The 23,286-nt window shown below is 43.7% G+C and overlaps 2 protein-coding genes across 3 annotated transcripts in view; one reads left to right on the forward strand and one right to left on the reverse strand.

Moving 5' to 3' along the window:
• Nucleotides 1-23,286, reverse strand: part of LOC142890323 (uncharacterized) — a 114,919-nt gene that overhangs the window by 50,786 nt on the left and 40,847 nt on the right. The window lies entirely within an intron of this gene.
• rab27b (RAB27B, member RAS oncogene family) overlaps nt 1-23,286 on the forward strand; it is a 37,963-nt gene that overhangs the window by 5,565 nt on the left and 9,112 nt on the right. The window contains exons 1-2 of one of the 2 annotated variants that reach the window (XM_076029260.1): nt 9,102-9,600; nt 21,404-21,577. In XM_076029260.1, coding sequence (XP_075885375.1) covers nt 21,425-21,577 — 153 coding nt within the window. In that variant the 5' untranslated portion in view covers nt 9,102-9,600; nt 21,404-21,424. Of the gene's footprint in view, nt 1-9,101; nt 9,601-21,403; nt 21,578-23,286 lie in introns of those variants that run through there. The other variant, XM_076029261.1, reaches the window with a different exon arrangement.

A 23,286-nucleotide genomic window follows, 5' to 3' on the forward strand; every position in this document is an offset into this window, starting at 1 on the left:
CAGCTTCTCTCCGTCTACCTTTTTTTATGGTCCACCAGCGACTCTTTAAAGTGGAAGGATAAGTGATTGCTTCTACCTCTTTCCCACTCTCTGCCATCTTTCTCTTCCATTTTGAAGAAAAAGAAGAAAACAGGTCTTTCTCCTCCTTTCTTCCCATTGGCTCCTTTGACAGACGGTGGTTTTGTGAAGAGAGTCTTTGAAGACGTGGGCTTGTGGAGGCAGAACCTGAGCGCAGGCTTTCGTGATGTGCTTTGATTCCCGGTTGGTTGGAATTCGTGAGGGGGGGGGGTCTTGACATTTTTTTTTTTTTTTTCCCTGCGTACTTTATTTTCAAGGTTTCCTTGCTGCTCTCTGCAATCTGACAGGCGGGAGTGCAATGAAGGCAGGCCAGGCCTCTTCAACCTCCGTCTGTCTGACACTGGCTGACTTCCGTCCTTGTCTTTATAGTTAATGCTACCCGGTGTTTGTTTTTCCTTTTTCAATTTCTTTTTCAGACAAACGCAAAATGTTCAATGTTTGCTTTAGTTCTGCACTTCTTACTTCGACATAGACATCGGTTCAAATTGAACAGATCCTTCTTCAAGTATTTATGAATTTCCGGCGCACATTTCTTTGTCTGATGATCGCAGTGTAGCTGTGATGTAAACGGAGGCAACAGATTAGAAGCTAATTGCAGCTGATTAATTATGAATGAAACCAGAGGCAGTGGATATACTCTGCTGACAGAAATCACACCCTGGGGGAAAGTGTGTGTGTGTGTGTGTGTGTGTGTGTGTGTGTGTGTGTGTGTGTGTGTGTGTGTGTGTGTGTGTGTGTGTGTGTGTGTGTGTGTGTGTGCGAGAGAGAGAAAGCGAGCGCTCAAGCGACACATTTCTGGCGAACAGTAAAAGAGAAGACCTCCTTTTATTTTGGAACGCACTGACCGAAAACACTGTGAAGATAAACAGTTCCAAATGAAATCATCATTCTGCTTGGAAAGGCTCATTAAGATAAAACGTCTCCTGCTTTTTCTTCAGGAGTTTTGTTCTCTATGTGGTCAGCTTGCAATGTTCTGTCTTTCATTTTTTCCCAAAAGTTGTGCTTTTTTTCCCCGCTGGACTCTGTCAAGGTTTAAACTCAACAATCAAAAATTGATTTCAAGGATGATTTGTTGTTGCACCTGTTGTGGCTTCCACATACTGCATGGTTTTCATTTACGTCAAACAACCGTGTTGTTGTAAAGCAAACGGGTGTAGTCAGTGAATTGTCCAGGTGTCACAAGTAGCGTTGGAAACACCTGCAAATCACAATTGTACTTTGTCAAAATTTTGAAAATTTTACTTTTATTTTTTGCGAAAAACTGACATTCAAACGCAGCTACAGCCATGATGTGAAGTATGACAATACATTGCCAAATTATAAAGAATAAGTTTAGGGAATTTTAGGCTTCTTAAAATAATGCTGTACTGTAAATGCAGCAGCAACAGCTTGCTTTGAATATCTGAGTAAAGCCACTAGTTATATTCATTTTTAATTTTTTTTATTTTTTAGATTAATTAACTTTTCGGCACTCTCGGAAAAAAGCTTGTTTTTTTCCGTTTCATCCCACAGATCCAGTGGGCTTCACACTGAAAGGTCCGAGGGCTGCTGTGTTCTTCCTCCTCTTCCCTCTCTGGTTGCTTGATGTGCGTCAGAAGTCTTTGCGGGGCCTTGATAACGGCCGTAGCCCTCATTTTCCAACTTGATCAGGGCTTCAAGGGAAAAGGCTCTGCCAGTTCGGCAAAAATGAGGAATCCCTCGGAGAGTTAACTCGGAAAAGATGGCGAAGAAGAAGAAGAAGAAGAAGAAGAAGAAGGAGGAGGGGGAGGAGGATTCGGAGACCTACGAGTATTAATAATTGGAATTAACAGGATGACGTTCTGTCCCATCTGGCCTGTAGATAAGTGGCAGTTAATCACACTCTAGTGTTTAATTTGACATCATGTGCAGTTTTGTCTTGCAGGAGAATGTTGGTAAAACATTTATCATTAAGGATATTACTGCATTTTAGCAAACTAGGAGGCTATTCAGAGAAACAGTTTTCATTTCCCAAAATGTGCTTGCTGGAGGTGGCATTTGCTAATGGCAAAGCGTTCGTCCACAGGAGAAAATGCAAATGAATAAATCATGAGCTTGAAATCAATGTGGCAAAATCTCCCACTATTTGTGTGGTCATTTTACTTCCAACCGTTGAAGCCATTGAAAACGGGGACGTGTGCTTGTGTGCGACGTCTTGTCCTGGCGATACTTAGTGACTTTGACAAACTGATGCTCGACTTTGTGATTTTACTGTGATGGGGAAACAAAACAAAAAAAAATCCTCCTTGTGACATCAGGTGTCATCATGATGAGCCTTTATCTTCTCTGTCGTCTTTCATGTTGTCAGAAACACCTTCTACTGCCTATTAAGAAGAAATTCATTTCATGTAGATGAAATGATTGCAACAACTTGCTCTAATTGGTAGCAAAGTTTCTTGCTTGAGTTGTTTTTTCATTTCTTTTTTAATCAGAGCTGGTGATTAAACTCGATGTCGCTGTTTCTTCTTCAAAGTCTTTAATTATTGCACTCTTAACCTGTCTTGGGCGTGAGTGCTCCATTTTTATTTCATCATTTTGAAAGAATTCTTTACAAGTTTGCTTTACATTTGCTCAGTATTTGTTTGGAATTGATGTCGTTTTGGCATCGTCTCTGTTTTATTGAGACCTCTGAAAGCTGTCCGTGGCTGAACCTGGGCCTTCACATCCCAATCAGCGGCTCGGCTTTTTAGTGGCTTTGTGGATGAGTGCATGTGGTGGGATTTTGTCAGTCTGGCTCTTCCTGGAAGGTTCTTCACTCTCACATGTGCTCTTTGTTTGTAGACCACAACACTCAGTGTTGTTCTGGGTTCTCACATCAGAAATGCCCCTTGTTTTATGGCTCATGAAGGTTGCAGAGGTTTTTATTTATTTATTTATTTATTTATTTATTTATTTATTTATTTCAAAAAGGGGGGTCATATTATAACACCTTGTCCCAAGGTTGTTTTTTTCTGTCTTTTTTCTGCATAATACCTCGGCTTGTGCACCAACTATTGGAAGAGAAGCCAAAGAACGCTTTCTCGTTAAATTGGTATAATGCATGAGCAGCAACATGGGGAGGTTGCAATGCACGCGAAAAAGGGGGAGTGACAGAAAGAAGAGGAGAAGAAGCGGAGGGAGGCAGGCAAGGCTTGTTGCCTGGTGACGAAGGCAGAAGGATAGAGAGGAGAGAGAAGGTGAAGAAAGCACAGAAAACGAGGAGGAGGAGGAGGAGGAGGAGGGGCCGTGTATGCTTGTTTTCCAAGTGCAAAGAGTTGCTGGTCACGATGTTCATGCCATCCCTCCCACTGTGCCACCTCAGGACCACAGCCATCTTCTGCATTTTGCATATGGCTTTATTCGTCACATCCTGGAGGATCCTGCCGCTCAGTCTGCCCGCCGCTGGAAGGAAGACACCATCCTGGTGATGGAGGCTGATCCATGCACAGTTGGATAAGAGTTAAAGAGGAGAAGCTATAATGAATATAAATATATACTATTGCCATAATGTATCATGACCTAAATATCTCCATATCACAGTGTGCAGTAATAGTAATTCCCACCTGTTTCCAAAGGACTCTTCACAGGGGCTGAATTTCACAGGCGCATTAGCATCGCAGATGCGGTTCATCTCTCTGAAACACGGGGGATGAATCCAATATTTATGTTGTGGCACTTTAGAGCTGAATCCAATGGGAGCTGCTGCACTTTCCCACCATTCATCATCTCTGGGCTTGTTATTCAGCAACTACCCTGACCATGGAAGACCAGAATGTTCACATTCTGTTCATGTTTTTCAGGCGGAAGATTATTTGACTTGATTCTTAATGAAACTTTATGTGTCAGTTCCTCTGCCAACAAACATAGTTTCACTTAGTTTGTCTCGTGTTGTTTTCAAAATAACTTTGGGGTTTCACTATCATTTACATTTTTTTTCCCCAGTAACAACATGACTTCCAAGAACTCTCAGCACCCAGCCAAGATTTAGACACCCACATGAAACCACAAGCTGTCATATCTGGACTGATTTCTCTTCTTAATTTGTTAAGTGAGATGTTACAGTTTAATTTGTTCACTCTGCAAATGTAAAGTATCAGAGTTGTAGTTCCTTGACTTCTCTTTTAATCCCATAATCCCAGTATGTACAGAAGAACATCATCAGCATCATATAATATTCAGTGTAATGAGGCTGGCACATTTAATTTTTCATAGTTGCAACTGTCTTGACCAGGACTGGCAAGTCAATGTGGGTTGTTACTACAAAAATACATTAAAATTAAATAAATTAATTAAATAATTGTTTTGGGTGTTTTTTTCTTCTTCTAATAAATATTTCCTATTCATTTAAGTATTTATTGAATTGAAATAAATTTAAGGCCTTTAATGTCATTCAAACAAGTACAATTAGATCAATTGGATTGGATTTCTTGTCCATCCAAACCCAATGCTGGCCGGTCAGCTGCTCAGACCCTCAGATTCTGTCAGATTCTCCTTCTTCTCCTCTCTGTGGGAACAGCAACTTCCTTTTGGCTTTGTGGCTCTGCCAGTGATAACTACATTATGTGATTGTTCATAAATTCCTTAATTAGTGTGGAACTTGGTCGGCCTTGTGATTGGGAGTTGTTTCGGTGAAGCCGCCTGCAGTGTCTGGCTGTTGATGGATGGCAGAGTTGCACAGGCAACAACTCTTGTATCACACGCAGGTTTACTTACATCATCTTGTTTTGACGGAGAAAAGCCAAAATCGTAACTGACATTGAGAATCTGCTCGGCTACCTGGTTGTGGTTGATTTTTACAACCTTCCGCCGTCTGCTGACGTTTCATCAATAATTGACTCCCATCGGTTGTTGTCTTGTTACATAAACAAAACCACATCTTGTGAAACTGCTTAGGTGGTGGCTCCTCCCAACCACAACCTGGTTAACACTTTTTTTTTTTCTTCTGTGTGTTTCACTCACGCTTTGTGAGCAAAAAAACTTCATATCCACCTCCAACTGATTGAAAACAAGGAAACATAAGTGTAGTAAGAACTTGTTGGACTGTTTCTTCAGCAGAAAACTGCATTTTGCACTTTGCTGCATTCCATGCCACAACACACACACACACACACACACACACACACACACACACACACACACACACACACACACACACACACACACACACACCTCCTCTCACCTTCTAACTGCTCAAATGAACTTTGTTGCTTAGTTCTTCTCATCCTTGATGCACTCACGTCTGTTTTTTTGCTTTCACAACTTTATAGAAATCAAATGAAGGCATCTGCTGTCCTCCCACAAGTCAGATGCCATAAGCAGTGTGTGTCGCTTGTGTGAGAAACAACAGTGGCCTGTGTTGCTAAATGTTGTAAAACGCACACACACAAAATAGAATTGCTTCAAATTCAAAGTGTCAGGCTGCAAAGTATCGTCAGTCACTTTCTTTCCTTACTTTTCCTCTCTGTGCTTTTGCACACTCACCACACACACACACCCACACCCACACCCACATACACAATCTGCCAGCGGCTGGAGACTCATGCATTTTTAATTGACAATGTTGTCGTCAGCCTCTGTCTCCTTCTTCACCAGCCTGATCATCCCAGGACGTTTCTTCACCGGATTAAGGTTACGCTACAGCAAACGACGACATGTTCTCATCATTCAAAATAAGTCTAGTAGTAGCAGTAGTTCTGGACAGGTGCGAAGAAGGATTGGTAGCTGATGGCCTCCTGAGTTGATCCCGGTGGTGAAGCTAAAAGCGGAGCCTTGAGCTGCTTTTTTTTTTTTTTTTTTTTTTTGCGCCAGCTTCTGAATTTCACCTTGTCTGTGTCAGACTGTTGCTTTCGAAGGCAGCGCCAAGTGATGTATTTTGTCCATGATGGGACACGAAAGGGGAAACTGGTCCCAGCATTTTAGGTGATGTCACAGTTTGGGCTGTGCTTGTAAAGACGAGTGTTATGGATATCGATTTTGCTGTCTGCCTTTGCTACTGCCAAAAGAAAAAGCAACAGTAGAATTCCAAGTGGGTCAACTTCTATCCTCAGATTTCATTTTTTTTTCACGTTGTCACTGGCAGCACAGACCAAAGAAAGGAATGAAAAAAGATTGTGAACAGTTTGCTGTAGACCAAGGCAGCAGGATGTGTTTCAACCAAGGCGGTGTTGTAGCATCAGCAGTGACCAGTGCTTGCTGACTGGTAAAAAAAAATAAAATGAAATGAATGAGCGTGTCCTGTGAACGGCATGACATAGTGCCGTGACTGTCAGCTGGCCAGCCACAATGGCAGCCATTGTGTTGGTCTTAAACAACAATGTGAGCGCAAACATGGTCACATTTTATCATAGTGTATCCAAACAACTCCTACCTGTTCTTCATTTGTGAGAAGCTGTTGTGTTGCACGCTGTGCTGCATGCATACATACTGCACCCATGGGATCCTATAGTGGTTGGATGTAATCTTTACTTTATTTGTATTTTACACTCAACTTCAAACTCACATACATAAGAGCAGTAATTGTTTTCCAGAATAAAATTCTAGATCAAACTCAAGGCATCTATTGTCGTTCGTAGATTCTGCCACAACAGAAAGAGGAGCAGCACACACACTTTTTTTGTTGTTGTTGTTGTTGGAGAAAATTAAACAGCAGCTACAGCCACTGCCATTAGATTGCAAGTGACCAGCAGAGATGATAAAAAAAAAAGTCACTGTTTCCTTTATGACTTTCCTTCCTCAGGAGGTGAGGCGGCTGGATTTATGAACCAGGAAGTGCGTCTTACTTTGCCAAAAGCAAGTATGCACACGCACAGTAGACCTGTTTTACACTCAGCAGTCTTGTTTTAGTTGATCCTAGTGACGTCAATTTAGATCAATGAACAGTTTAAGCGAAAACAGAATTTTAAACCTACAATTCAAAATGCGATTAATCGCAGTTAACTACGGGAATTGCGATTTAAAAAAATATTCATTGTTTGACAGCCCGAGCTGGAATACAAAGAGATACCAACCACCTGTTCTGTGAACATATTGAGGGAGTCTCAAAAAAACAAAAAAATTCTGTACATGCAGCTGTTTTTTTAAAGTAATAGAGGAATCTTTAAACTATTTAAAATAACAGAATTTATTTTGTGTTCATTCTTTTTCTTTTATTTTCTTTGTTGTGGTTTATTGGAGATAATCGGGGTAAAGAATTAGCTGCTCGTCATCTAAAATCCTCTCGCTCTTTAGTGAAGATAGAGTTCCGATCCTCCAGGAATATCTCGGATTATCAGAACCTCCCGACACATTTTTAAACGCTTGCCCTTTAGGAGCTTCATGCTCGTGCTGGGATCCGAACTGGTGACCTTTCGCTTCCAAGCTGTCAACTCCTCCGCTCTGGGTTGTCGCTGCTCAGCGTCTGTCCCTTGGCAAACAGTTTGCGAGGCGGAGAGGACATTCCGTCAGTGATTTTAACAGGGCCGTAATGGAAACTGCATGACTGAACAATGGTCTCCCACCTCCCACCTCTGCCAACATCAACTGTTGGCACTGCAGATCAGTGTTTTTTCACTGGACTCGACCTCAACCTGCCTCGCAGACCTCATACTTTCTGTTCGGATGGACTCTGTTCGCCGGCCACTAATGTTGACATTAGCCTACAATGTAGATTTCATTAGGTTTCATATAAACTGGATACCAGGAAGCCTGGACAGTCTGAGTCCATAAACACTTTCAACGTTTTTATTGTTTCACAAACAAAAGGAGAAATCAGACTTCTGATCTTCTGACAATCCCTCTCAATAGATTTCTGCTGCAGATTGCACTTTTTTTTATGGTTGGGAAACACACACACACACACACACACACACACACACACACACACACGCACGCACATACACAAGGCATTCCCACCATTGACGTTCCATTCGGAATTGATGGCAGCAATTACTGTTTTATGAGCAGCAGGTCAGTTGAACTGACGCTGCCTTGTTGCAGACCTACGCCACGAATCTGACCTCCGCTCCCTTGTCATGCGTTCCCCATGTTGTGCAGGGATTCATTCATTAGACGTACACAATACACTCCATAGAATAACACACACACACACACACACACACACACACAAACAACAATTCTCCGCCTCACCCAGAGCCTGGAGATTTGCCGTGGTCCAGTCTGAGCCCAGTCTGAGCCCAGTCTGGGTGCGCTGGTCCTCACCAGGGCCGAGCATCTTCTGCTGCCCTCACACTTCTGATAAATTGAGTAATTTCTTTCTGATCCATCTTAGAAGAAAGACTGCAGCATGAAAACGTGCTGAGCTCTGATGTCTGCAGTGCATTTCCTTTTTTAATTAATCATGTAAATAACTGCTCCGTGACAAAGGGGGATGTCGCTGTCCTGCTGTAGCATCATGTTGGACCTGTAGCACCTCTTCCTCAGTACCAGACTGCATTATGACTTTTGTCCTGCAGCTTCTGCTTTGCTTTTACTGTATCATTTTTGACTTCATAAGAAATATGATGTAGAATGTAGAAAAATAAGTTATATACATATATGTGTGTGTGTGTGTGTGTGTGTATAAATGAGCTAGAACTCAGAAGGGTTTAAATAGGCATAACTTTAATATTACTTGGTTACTCTCATCGTAGTTCCACCTTTGAAGGTTTTATTTGTTGGCTCTGTCATCATCAAGCCTCATTAGACAATTTGTTTAGACTGTGAGTGAACTAGTCGGGAATTTACCTCCACTTGCTTCCTGTTTTACAACAAGTTCAACACACGCTCACACGCACACAATCTCCCATGGCCCTACTAGCTGAGAAGGCTGTGTGTGTGTTTGGTCTAACGTTATCTTACTTTTATATCAGGCTCCACCCGCTCATTAAATACGCGGAAAGAGTGTCAGTGGAAGAGACGGAAGAGGAAGAGAGAGAGAGAGAGAGAAAGAGAGAGCGAGAGTAGGGCAGACAGTCTAGCGCCACTGCTTCTGGACTTTTACTGCTGCTTCCAGTCAAACCAGGACACCAAGTGAGCCAGTCATTCATTTCTTACCGTCTGGTTGTTTTCTCTTGGAGTCATCAGTCGTTGTGACGTTACAGTAGGCGGCTGCTTGTGAACTAAACCTGTGTTTGTGATTTCATGTCCTCTGAGCTGGTTGGTTTCATTCCTGTTGGTCCCGCCGGCCATTTAGCCGCCAGTTCCGCTCGTTATATTTAGCAGTTGCTCAGCCGGTTAAGCTCTCGGCCAGCGAAAACAGTGAGACGGTCAGCAGGGCAGAGCTCCGAAAAACCAGTCAGCCAGTCTCCCCCTGCGGCCATTGACTGAGTCAGCTGCTCGCTGAGGGGAGTGGCTTCCAGTCCTGCTGCCTCCAGATGAGCACCAGCCTCTCCAGCCTCCCCTCCCTTCGCTCAGTCACTCACTCCTCACTCAGTCAGTCAGCCGGCAGGTCTGTGTAGATGAAGGGCTGCTGGTCAGCTGCTCTGGACACTTGGAAATCTCCCCCCAGGATCTCACACTGCCGAAACCAGCTGAGGAGCCGCTAACGAGGTAAGCAGCCTGTGAGCTCTCAACTGCTTCTCTCCCTGCAATACGAGAAGATGTGGTTGAGGAGAATCATCAGTCTGTCTAAGTGGGACTGGATCACACCTTTTAGGTTGGGGCTTGTCCGTCAGGGATCTGAACATCATCTCAGTGGTTAATGGAGTTGCATACGCTGGCTGGATCCCGCTATGAATTGACTCACGCTCACGTCTCATGATAGTGCTCGTGTTGTGAAACAGAAGTGAGAGCGCTGCTGGCGGTTGTCTCCCGAGCGCAACTGTCGGCGGTGAGCATCACTCGATGCACGAAGGGGCTCAGCCAACGTTTGAGGGAGTTTCAAAAGGCGCACAAGCGAAATCATTTTTTAACCCAAAAGTACAATTTTTTTTGGTCAAACTCTCAGCCTCTTCATGGTCTCCACCTGGTCCTCGTCCAGGATTGGACTGTTGTTTGCCCTTCAGAGCCGCTGAAGTTCTTGTGATGTTCCTCGGAGATTATGGTCCATCTTGACAGGATGGCCTCACGCAGTTGCTGCTGATCTGTCAGCTGAACTTCCTGTTCCACCACCTCGCACATCAAAAGAATATAATTGAGATCTTGTGACTGTGAAGGCCACAGTCCTGCTCTGCTTGAAGTAGCCATCAGAAAAACGGTACAAATGGACCTGGCAAGCGACAGTAGCCAGCTGGGCTTTTAACAATCCTCTGATGGTGCCACCAAAATATCTCCAGAGCCACCACACCACCAACTGTAACCTGTTGATGCTGGCCGGGGTCCATGATTTCATGGTGTTTGCCATGACAGCCAAACCCTCAACATCATCTGCTTCAAGGTTCATATTGTGGTGCTTCCAGATGTAGTCTCACCCAGAACTTGGTTGTAGTGAGTTGTTATTTGAACACTTTTTAACTTGCTGCTCACTGGATGTGTTCTCTTGTGGGACTATTCTCTGTCAACAGTACTAGTAAGCAGTTTGTGAAATACTCTGACATCCTTTCTGGGATAACAACCACGGCTTGGCTCACTTCAATCACCTCCTTCATTCTGGAGCTCGGCTGGAACTTCATCTGGAACCTAAATACCTAAATGCATTGACAAGCGGCCGAGTGATTGGCTGATTAGGGAATTGTGTAAAAAAAAAAAGAAAGATAAAAGCCCTCTTTGACACATTTAGACGAAGGGAAAGTTCATAGAAGTAGTCCGAGTTCATGCAACAAAACTCTTTTTATCGTAACATTAGCGAGAAAGTGAAAATGAAAAGAAGGGCATGAAAATTCCATGAACCCGTGAAAGTAGGAGGCGTTGAAATGACCGTGAAATTAAAGTTTGCCGTGTTAATAATTCATGCGTTTGTCTCAAGAAAAACTTTTCACAGTTAAAAGGCCTCTTCCTGTCTACGAGATCTGTTCAGGATCTTGAGGACTATCAAAGAGGCTATTCTCCTCTGGTGTGTTTGAACGAGGAACAGTGTCTCTGAATATCGGCGATCTGACAGGAATGTTTTTACCTCCGATATTGGAGTAAAGATTCCTGACGTTCATCAGGAGCCATGTGAGCTGTTTATTTTAACCGATATGCCGCCCATTAAGAGGGAAAAAAAACCCCAGAAGCTCTTCAGTGTAATAACAGGACCTTGATCAGTTTAATCTCTGAGATGAACAAAAACATGTGTAGATCTGTTTTTAGTCGCAACAAGAGCAAAAATGTCCTTCCAGAATTTCACCTCTAAACTGCAGGCATGTGAACTGAAAAACAACACTCACTTTCTTTGTTTAAACAGTATAATTTTAAAACTGGTTTGACTACAGAAACACACACACACACACACACACACACACTCTAGAAAACTATAATCAGCTGCTTTCTAACTTGATGAAAGCATTACAGTTCTCTGTCAGAGGTTTTTTTTCCCTGCTTCTTATGCAATTGAGGCGGCCTTGCTTTGACATCTAACAGGAAACTCGAGTCCACACAGGTATTTATTCCAACGGTTGACAACCAAGGCGGCCCCAAAAAAGACACGCGTCAATTCATTTCCTGTCTGAAAGCCTTTGTCAGTGAATCACTTTGTGGATCTTCCTTCCAAAAGCTGCTGAACTGCAGCTTGTTGTAGCGAAACAAGGACATGGAGTTTAAATAATTCTATTTATTTGGCAGATATCTTTGAATACATCAGTGGATCTCGCCATCGTCTTCACTCTGACTGCATTCAACGAGGCAGCCATGTGACATGCTCTCCGTGCTAAACTGCCTTCTGTCTATTCATAGTGGAGGACAGAGACCAGTGTGTTTTGTCCTCCATAAAGACATTGTTCAGGGATGTTTTAGCTCTCGAAAAATGTAACTCTAGAGTCATTAGGTAGTTTATTATGTAGTAATGAGGTTTATGTGTATACCTACATCGGCAGAAATGCACAGCAATGAACATGATTTTTGACATTTGTAATTAGGTTTGTTGTTTATTAGTAAATGGGAATCCTGTTGAATGTTAAGAACAAACTATTCAATTATTTGTCCACGAAGGCCATCAGTATTGAATAGGCAACCAGTCAGTAATGGTCTCCAAGGCAAACTTACACTGATCTGCTGAGCAGTCGCACACATTACACACTGAAATAAGCCCCAACTATGTGTTGGTGTTCGTCTTGAAGTTCCTTCTGCTCGTCCATTTTACAAACAATTCAAACTGGCGACGGGCGATAATCAATCATGATAATTACTGGCATTTATCACGATAACAATAAAAGTGGCAATAGATAAAATATTAATTAAACTCCATCTTTTTGAGTACTTAGTAGTCTTGAGCGGTCTGCAAACACTTATTTAAGAGAATAACTCCCAGTACAAGTCAAAGTACCCCTATATGACAAAACTGCAGTAGACTCCAATCAAAGCAGTTCAGCTGTGAAACACGGAACACGCTTTGCCTCCACATCATGGACTTTTGCTGCAGCTTCACGACACTGTGAACATGCCTCCTACTAGAATGACTCCGAGTTTTCTTTCTAATCTGATTTCATCAGCAGTCAGCCATCGTACATCCGATTTTTTTTTTTTCAACCTTTTATCGCAAATGATAAGGTATTGCCCGTCCCTCATTCAAACATGTTGCACATGTCCTGGTGTGAGAATCCACTTCCAGGATCACTCTTATATAACGCTAAGCCGCGGCCGTGCAGCGGAGCAGTTGTTGCCGCCAGATACACAGTATATGATTAGTGTGAGGAGTATGTGTGGTGATGTTGTGGCGTTGGCAGCACAGAACGGCAAGGAGAAAATGAAATTGTGCACTTCATGCTTGGTTTCACTCTTTCCTACATCTTTGTCAAATAAATAATGAAATAGATTCTGTTAAATTCTATTTACTACTGGATTCATTGCGTCACAAGTTTAACTACGGGTAATATCAACAGCATTGCCTTTATAAATAGCTTCATGCAATAACTTTAATATATTCTGATAATAAGTCATTAGATTTTGTACGAGTCTTGACAGACAAATGCAGAAATCATAGATTATAATAATAGTTTCAAAAAGCAGCGGATCTAGTTTTATGCATTTGAGCCTTTTCTATGTCCTCATGCAACACACACTCAAACCCAGTCAGAGTGGGGGGACTTGCTATTTGCCAAGTCTATTAATGAGACGAAGCAGCTTCTGTGTATGGAGTCACAGCCTCTCTCCCCTCCGACTGACAGACAAGTGAGGAGGTGATGCAAGCTTTCACACCGGCAAAGTAATTTTTGCAGAGTGAACGTGTGACTTTCATTGTGTCAGACTTTGATTGATTTTCCCAAAGTTGTGGCTTGGATGAGGCCTGAAAAAACACCAGTCAAAAGTTAACATGAACATCGTTTAGTGAAACGAGAAACACCACCGTCACGATGGCAGTTTATATAAAGACACTGTGTAGAGAAGACAACAGGAAGACTGGGTGTGTGTGTGTGTGTGTGTGAAGTCAGATGTATAGATGATAAACAGTTTCCAATAAGCCTTACAGCTATGTAATGTAACAGTAAATCAAGATAATGTGTTCAGATCTTCTCAGTTTTTCTATTGTCCATATATAAAGCCATGACAGGTGTTTTTTTGTTTTTTTTTATCTGTCCAGCACAAACAACCGGTCAATTATTTCCACTGTGCATTGGGTTTAAAGTCCACTCCATTAAGGAGCATCAGCGATAATGAAAAGAAAAGTTTACAAAAGGATATTGAGAGCAGCGATGCTGTTTGGTTCAGACACACTGAGGAAAAGACGGGAGGCAGAGCTGGAGGCAGCAGAGATTAAAATATTGAACTTCTGTCTCAGAGTGAGCAGGATGGACGGGATCAGGAATGAGTCCATCAGAGAGACAGTAGTGGATGGAGGATGGAGGTGTAAGAGCAAAGAAGGATAAGAAGTTAGTCGGTGTCATAGAGGAGGATGGAGAAGATGGGGTTAGAGGGACACAGATGATTGGCTGTGGCCAACCCTGAAGGCATCATCCAAGAGGTGGAGATGAAGAAGAAGACTGTTGAGTCTGCTTTAGCAGACGGCCACCACAAAACACCCCCTCAAAGTGTAACCCTGCTTTGCAAAGGCCCTTTTTATCCAAAGCTGAGACTTTTACATTTTCTGGAATGAATGTATTTCACAGTTGTTATTCAAAGTAAATCCAACAACTGTGGAACCTCAAGTGGGTTAAAATAAAGTCACAAACGGAAGTCTTTGACACGGACGCTACTTTCCAATCAGTGTTTGCCAGTTGGGTTTGAGTTGAGTGAGAAGGTCGCAGGAGAGTGGAATTATCTGAGCAGTCAGACCAGATAATGTTGTTGTCAGAAGAGGCCAGAACCGGCCTGGACCCTCTGGCTGGTCATGATGCTGCGTGTACTTTACTGTCCCGGGGCAAGTGTGAATTCAGTCAGCCGACTGGTCACATGCCTTCCATCGACATATGAAGAGAGTCGGCCAGAAGAGCTGCGTGAGGAGACGCAGAGGAGGAATTTCACAATGTAACTGAGGAGTCATCAAAGGCCCTTTTATTTAGCAAAATTCCCTTTACCAACTGCAACAATAATGTCCATCTCTGGCCTTTCAATGGCAACATATTCATTTGTAAACGTATGATTGTTTTCCAGCGGTATGTGGTGTGTGAGTCCAAGGCTGTGGACGCCAGTTAACTCATCATAGATAAATCTGGATGATTGGAGTCATGAGGTCCGTAGGTTGCAGCACAATGCTCTCCGCTGTCCTCCTACATTGGCTTAAAGACCCTGCTGACACCGTTCCCACTTGATTCCATTTGCTTTCATGTTGCTGCTTTAGTGGATTGTTAAGTTCTCGAACTTGAAAAGTAACTCGGGCTAGAAAGACGTCATCTCATTTGTGCTTTTCTCCACTGGCAGCCTTTCCAAAAATCGTATTATAATAGTTTGTACTACCACGGTGAGAACTACTCGAGCGGAAGTCACTCTCACTTTTTAAAAGACGCCGTGTAATTGCAGGCTTGTTGTTGTCATTTCCGTTGCTTTTATATCAAACAATGAAAACTATGCAGTGTAAAAACGGTACGTTTCCTCCGACCCCTTCCAACACTGATGACAAACGATGCATGGAGGGAAAAAAAAAAAAATTGAAATGTGACAAGATTTTTTTGCAGCGGCAGCAACACAGTACGCAGTGTCTGTGACTCAATGCCAAAGCTTGGGAGCCTCATCGCAGATGGGGAACGGCAAAACATATTGGTTTGGATGTTAATGTCACAGGTTTTCACCGCTTGGGCTGCAAACACAATCTGTTCAGTCTCTGGTCCTTGTGTGGGAGCTGCTTGGATTGAAGAGAAGGGAAAGAGCCAGAAATAAGCGGCAGTATCACCAGGCCTTTATTGCAGAGCACTGTGGCAAGTGAGTGCAATGTTACCAGCAAGGCTGAAGACCGGTTTTCTCTTGGTTTTCCCCTGCCTACCCTGGTTGTAACCCAGTGGTGATTTGGGTTACTGCTGTAGAAGGGTTGACCCTTCAACCTGAAGATGACCTGGATGACTGAGAACCTTCACTGATGCATTGGGTTACTGTTGCCTTTATGTCTTTACTTAGTTGTGTATTTATTCGCGTTTTTATCTCCATTTTGTCCCCAACCAGTCTGACCTCTGACCCCTGACTCCATGCACCAGCTGCTCACTGGATAGTTTCTCTTTTTGGGACCCTAGAGGTTGTGCCAGTGTGGAAATCCCACTTGATCAGCAATTTTCCCCCATTCTGATGCTGGCTTTGAACTTCAGCGAGTCGTCTTTGCCACGTCAACATGCCTGCATGCATTGATTGGCTCTCATATGATTGGCTGATAACCTCCATCTGATTGAAGCTGAACATTATGACTAATGAAATAACTGTTGAGCGTATATTAGTATAGATTAATGTCTGATGTCTGGACTGACAGCCAGGCACGACGTCTTGTCGTCCAGTTGACGGCGGTTAGCACTTCTGGCTGGAGGCCCTGCATCCAGTCGGGTCATCGTGGAGAAACGTCTCAGTGTGGCTCATCCCTCGCAGAGTGCATCTTGGTTTCCAGCTTGAGTTATGTTTCGACTCCGGCCGGTGCATCGCTTTGCCAAATTGTCCATTGAAGTCTCGTTGTCGGACGAGGGGGAAAGTGAGGTTGAAAAAGGGGTGGAGAGAAAGACAGAGGAGGAAAGAGGAAGGAAGGTGCTGAAAAGGCAAGAAATAAAGGAGAAAACGCTCAGGAAACGGCTGAATGTGCCAAAGAGAGCGAGTGTGTGAATCTTCCGCCTATCGTTTGATGGCGTTGCGTATAATGCAACATTAAATTGTGCACCAGCACTTATTTCCACTCAACTGCCGATTATGATGCGTGAGAAGAATACCCTGAATTACAAGGCTGCATAGAAGGTTGGGAGAGATTATGATTCCAATTACTTTAATTTTTCAACTTAGTGATGGATGAGCTAACATGTGAAAATGAAAATGAGCCACTGGTTCCCGCTGCAAGATTGGCAAGTGAGTTGTTGATAATGGCGCCGCAGTGGTCTCCATCGGCAGGCGCTTCTGGTGACTTTGTTTCCCACTAACTCACAAACTTTGACCTTTGAGTTGCATCAAGTTCAACTCTTCATGCGTTCTTTGGTGATTCCTCTTTGCTCTGGCTCGTCTTCCAGAGCTGAAGCTTTGTTTTACAGCCCCGACACGTTAAAGGACTGGCTCATTATTTTGGGCATCAGACCTTGTTTTCAAGTTAGCCCGTGTGCTATTTATCAGTATCAGACCGACACTCTTCTTCCAGTCCTTCCCGATTAGCAGAGTTTGCTAGGTAGGCTAGCGCAAGTCAGCGCCATAACGCCAGATTATGTGAATGTTTTTGTTGATAGAATAAAGCCTACGACAGCAAACTCTGCTAACTGGGAGGACTGGATGAAACCTGTTGAAACGGTCTCCAGTGAGTAATAGCACACTGGCAAACTAGGAAGTGAGGGCCTGGAGGTTTGTCCAAAAGTCCGAACCACCCCTTGAGACCCAACCAGTGTTGGTAAAGACGCTCTAACCTGCTGCCATGCAGGAAGCCCCGGTGGCGCCCGCAGAGCGATTAATAAACTGAAATCCATTTGAGTTTGCTGTGTTACGTGAACATTATTGACTTCATTTGCCACCATCTGCAGTGCAGACTTTTGCAGATCTTCTCCGTGTAATGGATGTCGGCGTTGAGACGCAGGGAAGCTGGAGACCGCGGGCCAACCAGCTGCTGTTTGGATTCACCTCATTGATCTTTCTGACGCTTTATCCCCAAAGTGTTTGAGTGCATGCATGATTATGTGCGTGCGCGCGCGTGTGTGAGGCTTTTGCAAAGTGGGTTTGAAAGGTTTTCGGACGAGTGGTAAACCTCCGGGACAAATTGGATAATCAAGGGTCAATCTTCAACCTCGTTAGCCGATATTGATCATTGACTTGGGAGAAAAGATTGATTAATGACAAAAGGACCTTTCGCTGAACAGATGGAAAACAAATCAGCTGTCTCCTCTGCTCCAGATGATTCAGGGTGCACGGCGGCCCAGCAGAAAGGTCTGCGACAAATGTCCACTGACCTTTAGGAAACTTTAATAGAGTTAGCGGCAAACAAAAGCAACAGGTGGAAAGGCTGCAACCGGCAAACATAATCACATTTTTCTTATTGTGTGTGTGTGTGTGTGTGTGTGTGTGTGTGTGTGTGTGTGTTTTAACAATAATAAAATATTTGTAAGTCAGTGGGCTTGTGTAAAAGCTCTTTGTGTGTGTGTGTGTGTGTGTGTGTGTGTGTGTGTGTGTGTGTGTGTGTGTGTGTGTGTGTGTGTGGCTCTTTAAGGTGACTCACGGAACTACCGCACAGCTTCTCAATGTATTGTGTGTCATATTCATCTACAAACAATTTTAACAGAGCTTTTACTGTTAATTAAGTTTATCCATTATTTATATATTAGCAAGGAATTTTGATGATGTTTTGTTACTTTGAAGTGAAAAAAATCTCTTTGGAGAAAAAAACAATCTTTTGAAAATGGATAGAGACAGAGATGAAGGTCTGCAAAACTGTTTGTTATGGAAGCGAGTAATTATTCATCATAAAATATACACCAGGTTAATATAGTTCTCAGTGTTACTAACCCTAATTCTACTGAATGAATGAACGTATTTATTTTACATTTAATGTTTCTTGACTGTATTCATGTATTCATTTTACCATATTAGAACCCAGCCTGCAGCTCTCAGTCTGGCTGCTGGCTGTTTGTGCCTCTGTGCTGCTGAGATGAGTGACGTCTGGTCGTGACTCTGATGTGCGTGATAAGACAAAAGGAAGAACACGCTGCTGCTTTCTTTGATAGACGTGCTGATAATGAATGTGATGATGTGTCCCTGGGCAAACTTTCATGTCATGTCATCAGCTGTGCTACACACACAGTGGGAGTGGAACACGCACTGCCCTCCTCCTTGTCTTTGTCTTCCTGTTTTCTCCTCTCACTAATGGCTCATGCATTTATAATGCCCCTCTGCGCTCTTCAGGCTGGTTCTCGCTGCTGAAATGGAGCCAATGTAACAATCATAAGTGAGACCCTCTAATTAATCCTCCTGCATCAGATCTTGCTCGATTCCTTTCTGCTATTAAATGGCACTTGCCACCTAATTAGCTTCACCTCGGAGGGGCCAAACAATGGCGCTACATAATGTTGATATTAAAGTGGAATCAGCAAAACAATCTGCGTATGTAGCTATAGATGTAGCTTCTAGCTTCTTTTTTTTTTATATCCAATCTGGATTCTAACTCTTTGGATATATTTTATGATACTTTTTTTTTTTTTTTTAACAACAAGTTTGTCAGTAGAAACTTGGAGTCTATTCCTGTTACGTTCTGGACCAGTCACCAGCTCATCACAAGACCACAACAACCATCTGCACTCGCACTCACACCTTCGGCCAATTTAGAGTTTCCAGTTAGCCTGACATGCACGTCTGTGGAATGTAGGAAGGAGCTGGTGGGAACCGCGCAGACGCTGGGAAAACATACAAACAACAAGCAGAAAGATCCCAGGCCTGGGAAACAAACCCACGACCTTTGACAACACTAGCAACTGCGCCGCCGTCCTGGTCTCACAGGTCCTGCAACCACACTTTAAATTAAGGTATTGAAACAACTCCCTGAAGTTAGCCTTTTTATTTCATCATTCATTTTCATTGATTGAGTCTTTGGAAAGCAGCCTGTCCTATTTCGGACCTCCTTTGTCCACGACCAACACATTTTTTTGTAATAAAGGGCCACTTTGTTCATTTTTTTTTAAATGCTTTGTTGTGTTTTGTAATGGCCAAGGGTGACTGTGAGTCACTCGCTGCCGTCAGCTGACCGAACAGCTGTTAAAAGTTCTCCCTCAGAGAGTTGGGACTGACCAACCAACCCACAAACCAACCCACTGTCTGTTCACACTACTAACATTCCAGGTTTGAAACCAGTGACAGTCAGTTTGCAACCTCCTGACCATGCGTCCCCTCTGGGCTCAAAAACCAAAGTAGGTGATGGAAAAATCATCTGAACCACAGTGGTCACGCCAAACTGTCCCTCAGAACTCAAGATGAGTCGCTGTGCACAGTGTCCAGTTCCTCAAACATATGAGCCAAGTGGTTCACACAGTCCCGGACTACCTGTGGAATAGATGTTGCACACAGCTCTTCTTTAAAGCATTGTCTTAAAATTGACTTGAATTGACTTCAGCCCAACGAAGGATAATCAGATTCTCCTTAATTGATGGCAGCTCCGTCATATATACTCATGTGAAGCAGCACAGAGGTGGAGCAGGACGTTGAATGTTTTGAAGGATGAGACCAGAATTGTGGAGGGGACTAAAGTCTGGAGACACATTTTGTTTTGAAATAGAGAATTTCACGTCCTCACGCTAGTCAACAGTCTGGTCTGGTCTCATTTCTCAACCAGGACTTGTTGCAGTTTATCCAGTGTGGTTGTATTGGTTCGTTCTAGCACATACAGCAAGTCCGAGCTGAACCCTCGAGTGCTCCATTGGGTGGAGGTCTGGCCGGCGGCTAGCTTAGCGGACAGTCAGTTATCTCTGCTCCCACATTATGGAGATAATTGTCATGAGCCTGGTTCTAAGAGGGTGATGATTATCATCTGGAGTTGGATGGCGTTCAGACCCAGATTGTGGAGATATGGCCGGACCACTGGCTGTAGGTCCTGCCCCAATATGTGAAAGCAGTGAGACAGCCATGAAGGAAAGGAAGGGAAATTTTTCACCCACACGTTTTTTCTCGCTCACTTCTTCTCTGGACTACAAACTGTTTGCCAAAACTTTGTTCTGGTATTGGGTGTGTTGTTTACTGCCGCTAAGCAGTTTGGCCTACTTGAGAAGACAAACAGACTTAGTCTGAGTCATTGACTGTATATAAAGTTGGGCAGAGCTTCCGGTTTCAAAGAAGGGACCAAGACGGAGGTGCCAATAGCACCTGCATTCTATCATTTGATCAGCAGGCACCGCCAAAAATGGTTGCAATAAGACTGAAAATGACGATAAAAAACGATAAAACAATCTGTGAAAGGCCCTAATGTCCATTTTGGCCAATCTGGACGCAAAAATAACCGTGAACTCTAGATGGCGCTGCCTTGTGATACCAATCTCTCGGCTTTCAAACGGCTCTTCGCAAAACAATGGGTGTCGTCGCAGTGACTCCGTCCACATTTCCGTCCAGTCAATGGTGCTCTTGTTGTTGTGGTGGATGTGAGGTCAGAGCTCCTCGTTTATCACTTTCTAAAGGCCACTGCTTCCTCTCAGCTGAGCGAATTACAGTCTTGTGATCGTCCTCCCTTAATATGCCACGTTCAACCATGAGACAAACACAAGTCAGACTGCCTCTCATTAGATGAATTTCACATTACTTAGAGGAACCGCTCATACTCGCACACATACTCTGCTCTGGATGTTCACACCTTCAAGACTACAGTGAGCTGGATGACTGAGAAGCTCTACATACCTCCATCAAACTCACATCTCTGACTTTTCTTCTGGAGATTAAAAACAAACTCACAAAAAACTTGCATCGCTTTCTGGTGTCTCATTTTTGTCAGTGTGTGTATTGTGTACTTGTTGTTTTTCCACCTTTTTATAAAACTTCTGCTTGCGCAGAAAGTCCCCCTCCATGTTCCCATGGGCCAAAACGGAGTCAGTGTTTTTCCAGAAGGTCACATTCTGTCATTTTGACCTCCTGACCACAGTCTCATAACTCAGCAGTGCTCTTTCCACTGCTGATGGACTGTAATTCAAAGTTTTTCTGTTTTCTGTAGGTGTTCTTCGTGGCCATCACTATGACTGATGGGGATTATGACTACCTTATAAAGCTCCTTGCCCTGGGGGACTCCGGTGTTGGGAAGACCACCTTCCTGTACCGATACACAGACAACAAGTTCAACCCCAAGTTCATCACCACAGTCGGCATCGACTTCCGGGAAAAGCGAGTGGTGAGCTCCGCCTTCCTCCTCCCTTCTCTGTTCCTCTTCTGAACGAGTTTAGAATTGCTGCTGTTGTTTTGAACCATCTTGTCATCTTCTTCATCTTTCATACTGGCCTTACACTAGAATGTGTACATGTTCAGGTCAAGAAGTTGTGGAGGTGAATAAACCTGAGGTTGATCCACCAGCTAGCTAGTAAAAAAAAAAGTGTTTTTTCATCTTCTGTACAGCAAAAATTGTTTCTTCTCTTAACTGTATTCACATTCAAGGCTCCAACCCAATGTGCTCACAATGCCACCTTCCCAGTTGCACTCATAAACGTTTCCAAGGACAAGAAAGAGGTGTATTTGTGTTTATGGCGTGGCCTCCTCAGTTTGACGAGGGCTGTCCGGGTGCGGCCGAAAAACAAACACAGCCTCAGATCTGCATCATAAAATCGCTGGCGTCACTTTGAATCCAGTATTTGTGCACGGCACCTCTTTAAACATGGGACAATAAAAACACCTACGTTACTTTTCTTCAGCAGTGCTGCGACCATTCGGTCCATACAGAGGCACTATAGTAGGAGCTTGCTCTTTATTTTTTCCTAATCTCTGCTGACAGAACATCACATTAATTCTGTAGAAAAACGCATTAATTTCAGCAACGTGTGTGTGTGTGTGTGTGTGTGTGTGTGTGTGTGTGTGTGTGTGTGTGTGTGTGTGTGTGTGTGTGTGTGTGTGTGTGTGTGTGTGTGTGTGTGTGTGTGTGTGTGTGCGTGCGCGCGCGCGCGTTAAGGTCACACCTGGTTTCCAGGATTCAAAGAGAAGCAGACACGTGTGCCACCAAAGCTGTGTCACGCATTGCACTGCATGTGTTGTACAGAAGTGTAACATAAGTATAGAGGACTTATACCGAAGAATGCATGTTTGAATCCGTACACCTGACGGCCCTGGCACCAGACGGCACCATCACGACCTTCAGAGTTTAAATGCCGGCAGTCAACAGGTTCTTGAAGTGCATTCAGCTTCACTTCTGTGTTGACTGTGATGCAGCCTGACTGAGGCCGCAGTCATTTCTGCTGAATTTAGTAAAGCTGAACCTCGATGTGAGTCACCTTAGCTGCTACTTCACTGTAATACGAACAAAGCTAAGAACAACGTCATTGCAGTTTTTAACCGTACTCTTTCAAAGTTTCGTTGCCGATTAAGTTTCTAAAAAAAAAAATTGCATATTGGAAAAAAAAGAACCTTTAACTTCCCACCAAAATAAATACAACAAATCCAGTCCTGTCCAGCAACATAAAGCACAATAACTTGTTGGCTGACTTGCAACACCAGGACTGCAAATTAAAGAATGCTTTGGCGATCAAACGGCTAGGAGGCAGACGAGGAAGAGGAAGCAGAGGAAGTGAAGCCGCCTCCTCAGTGCTGTGAGTGACGTCTGAGGCTTCACGCAGAGACTCAGCCTGTCAGGTCTCTTTGGTCCAACGCTCCACACCTACTGATAGGATGCAAACGCTCACACGTTGCAAACTCCCAGGTGAACAATACCGAGGGAGACAGTGGAAGGACACTCACGCGGGTTTTATCCAGTGACACGGCCAATGACAGGCCTGCACAACCAGCAGGGTGTTTAAAGTTGCACACTACGTCCCCTGCACCAGTCCGAGTCATCGATTATTGGAAGGGTTCATGTGGTGTATTGCCAGGTGATGAAACACAAAGTGCTGGTGTGTT

Source organism: Nelusetta ayraudi, unplaced genomic scaffold (genome assembly GCF_046127955.1).
Source record: "Nelusetta ayraudi isolate G7.1 ecotype Tasmania unplaced genomic scaffold, CSIRO-AGI_Nayr_v1 ptg000026l, whole genome shotgun sequence".
In the NCBI taxonomy this organism is placed as follows: domain Eukaryota; kingdom Metazoa; phylum Chordata; class Actinopteri; order Tetraodontiformes; family Monacanthidae; genus Nelusetta; species Nelusetta ayraudi.